General features: G+C 40.4%; 1 protein-coding gene across 1 annotated transcript; it reads left to right on the top strand.

The window, feature by feature from the left end:
* The first annotated feature begins 292 nt into the window (after positions 1-292).
* Positions 293-721, top strand: LOC107580656 (redox-regulatory protein FAM213A-like). Its single transcript, XM_016266329.1, has 2 exons — positions 293-431; positions 597-721. Exons 1-2 carry the CDS (start codon positions 297-299, stop codon positions 705-707), a joined length of 246 nt encoding a protein of 81 aa, XP_016121815.1. The 5' UTR covers positions 293-296; the 3' UTR covers positions 708-721.
* The last annotated feature ends 579 nt before the right edge of the window (positions 722-1,300 follow it).

Here is a 1,300-nt window from a genome sequence, read left to right as displayed (position 1 = left end):
TATTTCTCACTATGAAAATTACTGTGGCTGCTGACATGATATTAAATTATTAAAAAAGAGAATGAATGGCTGTATATGGGGTCATGGGTCACCAGTACCATTGTTATGTTATTGTAAAATATCTTTAAAATAAATAAATGAGTGCATAAATAACCACTATTTAATTCTGGTTTAATTTGACTGGTCAAGCAGTGTTTCAAGATGTTATTATATTATTGTAAAGTATAACATAAAATAAATAAATACAGATTTCTTGGCTGTTTCAGATGAGTTTCTATGGTGTGAAGCGGAGGACGATGAGGAGTTTGGGATTCGCTCGCTTTGGGGTTTGGAGGAACCTGCTGCAGGTGTGGAGGAGAGGTTACCATGGCAACAGGAAGGGGGAGGGGTTTGTTTTAGGAGGCCTTTATGTGATTGGACCAGAGAATCAGGTAATGTACAACAAACATCTTCATGGTACATGATTTTAAAATGTCCAAACATATAAAAAATATGTTTTTTGGCTTTTATGGCTGATGAGGCTCCTGGCATGTGGTCAGGATGATCGAGTGAATGATGTTATAGCTGTTCTGTGATCTCATGTGTGTGTGTTGTAGGGGATTCTGCTGGAGCACCATGAGAAGGAGTTCGGAGATAAAGCTGCTCTCTCTGTGGTCCGGACGGCTGTCAGCCGGATTCAGAAAACAGAAGAGACACGAGACAATTAGATTCATATCAAAACAATCCACAACATCTTTGAAAATTAAAAAAGCATAACTTGATTTTGCATTGAAATCAAATCAACTGAGTTTCCTGAAAACTTTTGCCAAACTATTCATGGAATGCATTATTGTGTGTGTGAGTGTGTGTGTGTGTGTGTGTGTGTGTCCTGGTTTATATATCCTGGTGGGGACTTAAACCTGACTACACACAGACTCATGGGGACTCGTGTCACGGTGGGGACCTAAATTGTAGTCCCCACGGGTATAAAAGCTTATAAATCATAGAATGAAGTTTTTTGAAAATCTAAAAATGCACAAAGTCTCCTGTGAGGGGTAGGTTTAGGGGTAGGGTTGGTGTAGGGCAATAGAATATACGGTCTGTACAGTATAAAAACCATTACGTCTATGGAGAGTCCCCACAAGGATAGCAAACCAGACATATGTGTGTGAGCGTGTGCGCGTGCGTGTGCGTGTGTGTGTGTGTGTGTGTGTGTTGTCTCAGAGAGTCTATATGACAGACTGATCCTAAACTCTAATGAGGGGACGGCCTTGATGATTGACACTTTAGATCACCAACACACACACACACACACACACAC

The sequence above is a fragment of the Sinocyclocheilus grahami genome, unplaced genomic scaffold (assembly GCF_001515645.1).
Source record: "Sinocyclocheilus grahami isolate Dianchi unplaced genomic scaffold, SAMN03320097.WGS_v1.1 scaffold39115.1, whole genome shotgun sequence".
Lineage (NCBI taxonomy): Eukaryota > Metazoa > Chordata > Actinopteri > Cypriniformes > Cyprinidae > Sinocyclocheilus > Sinocyclocheilus grahami.
Note: the sequence above shows the minus strand (reverse complement) of the source record. Positions and strands in the feature narration are given on the sequence as shown.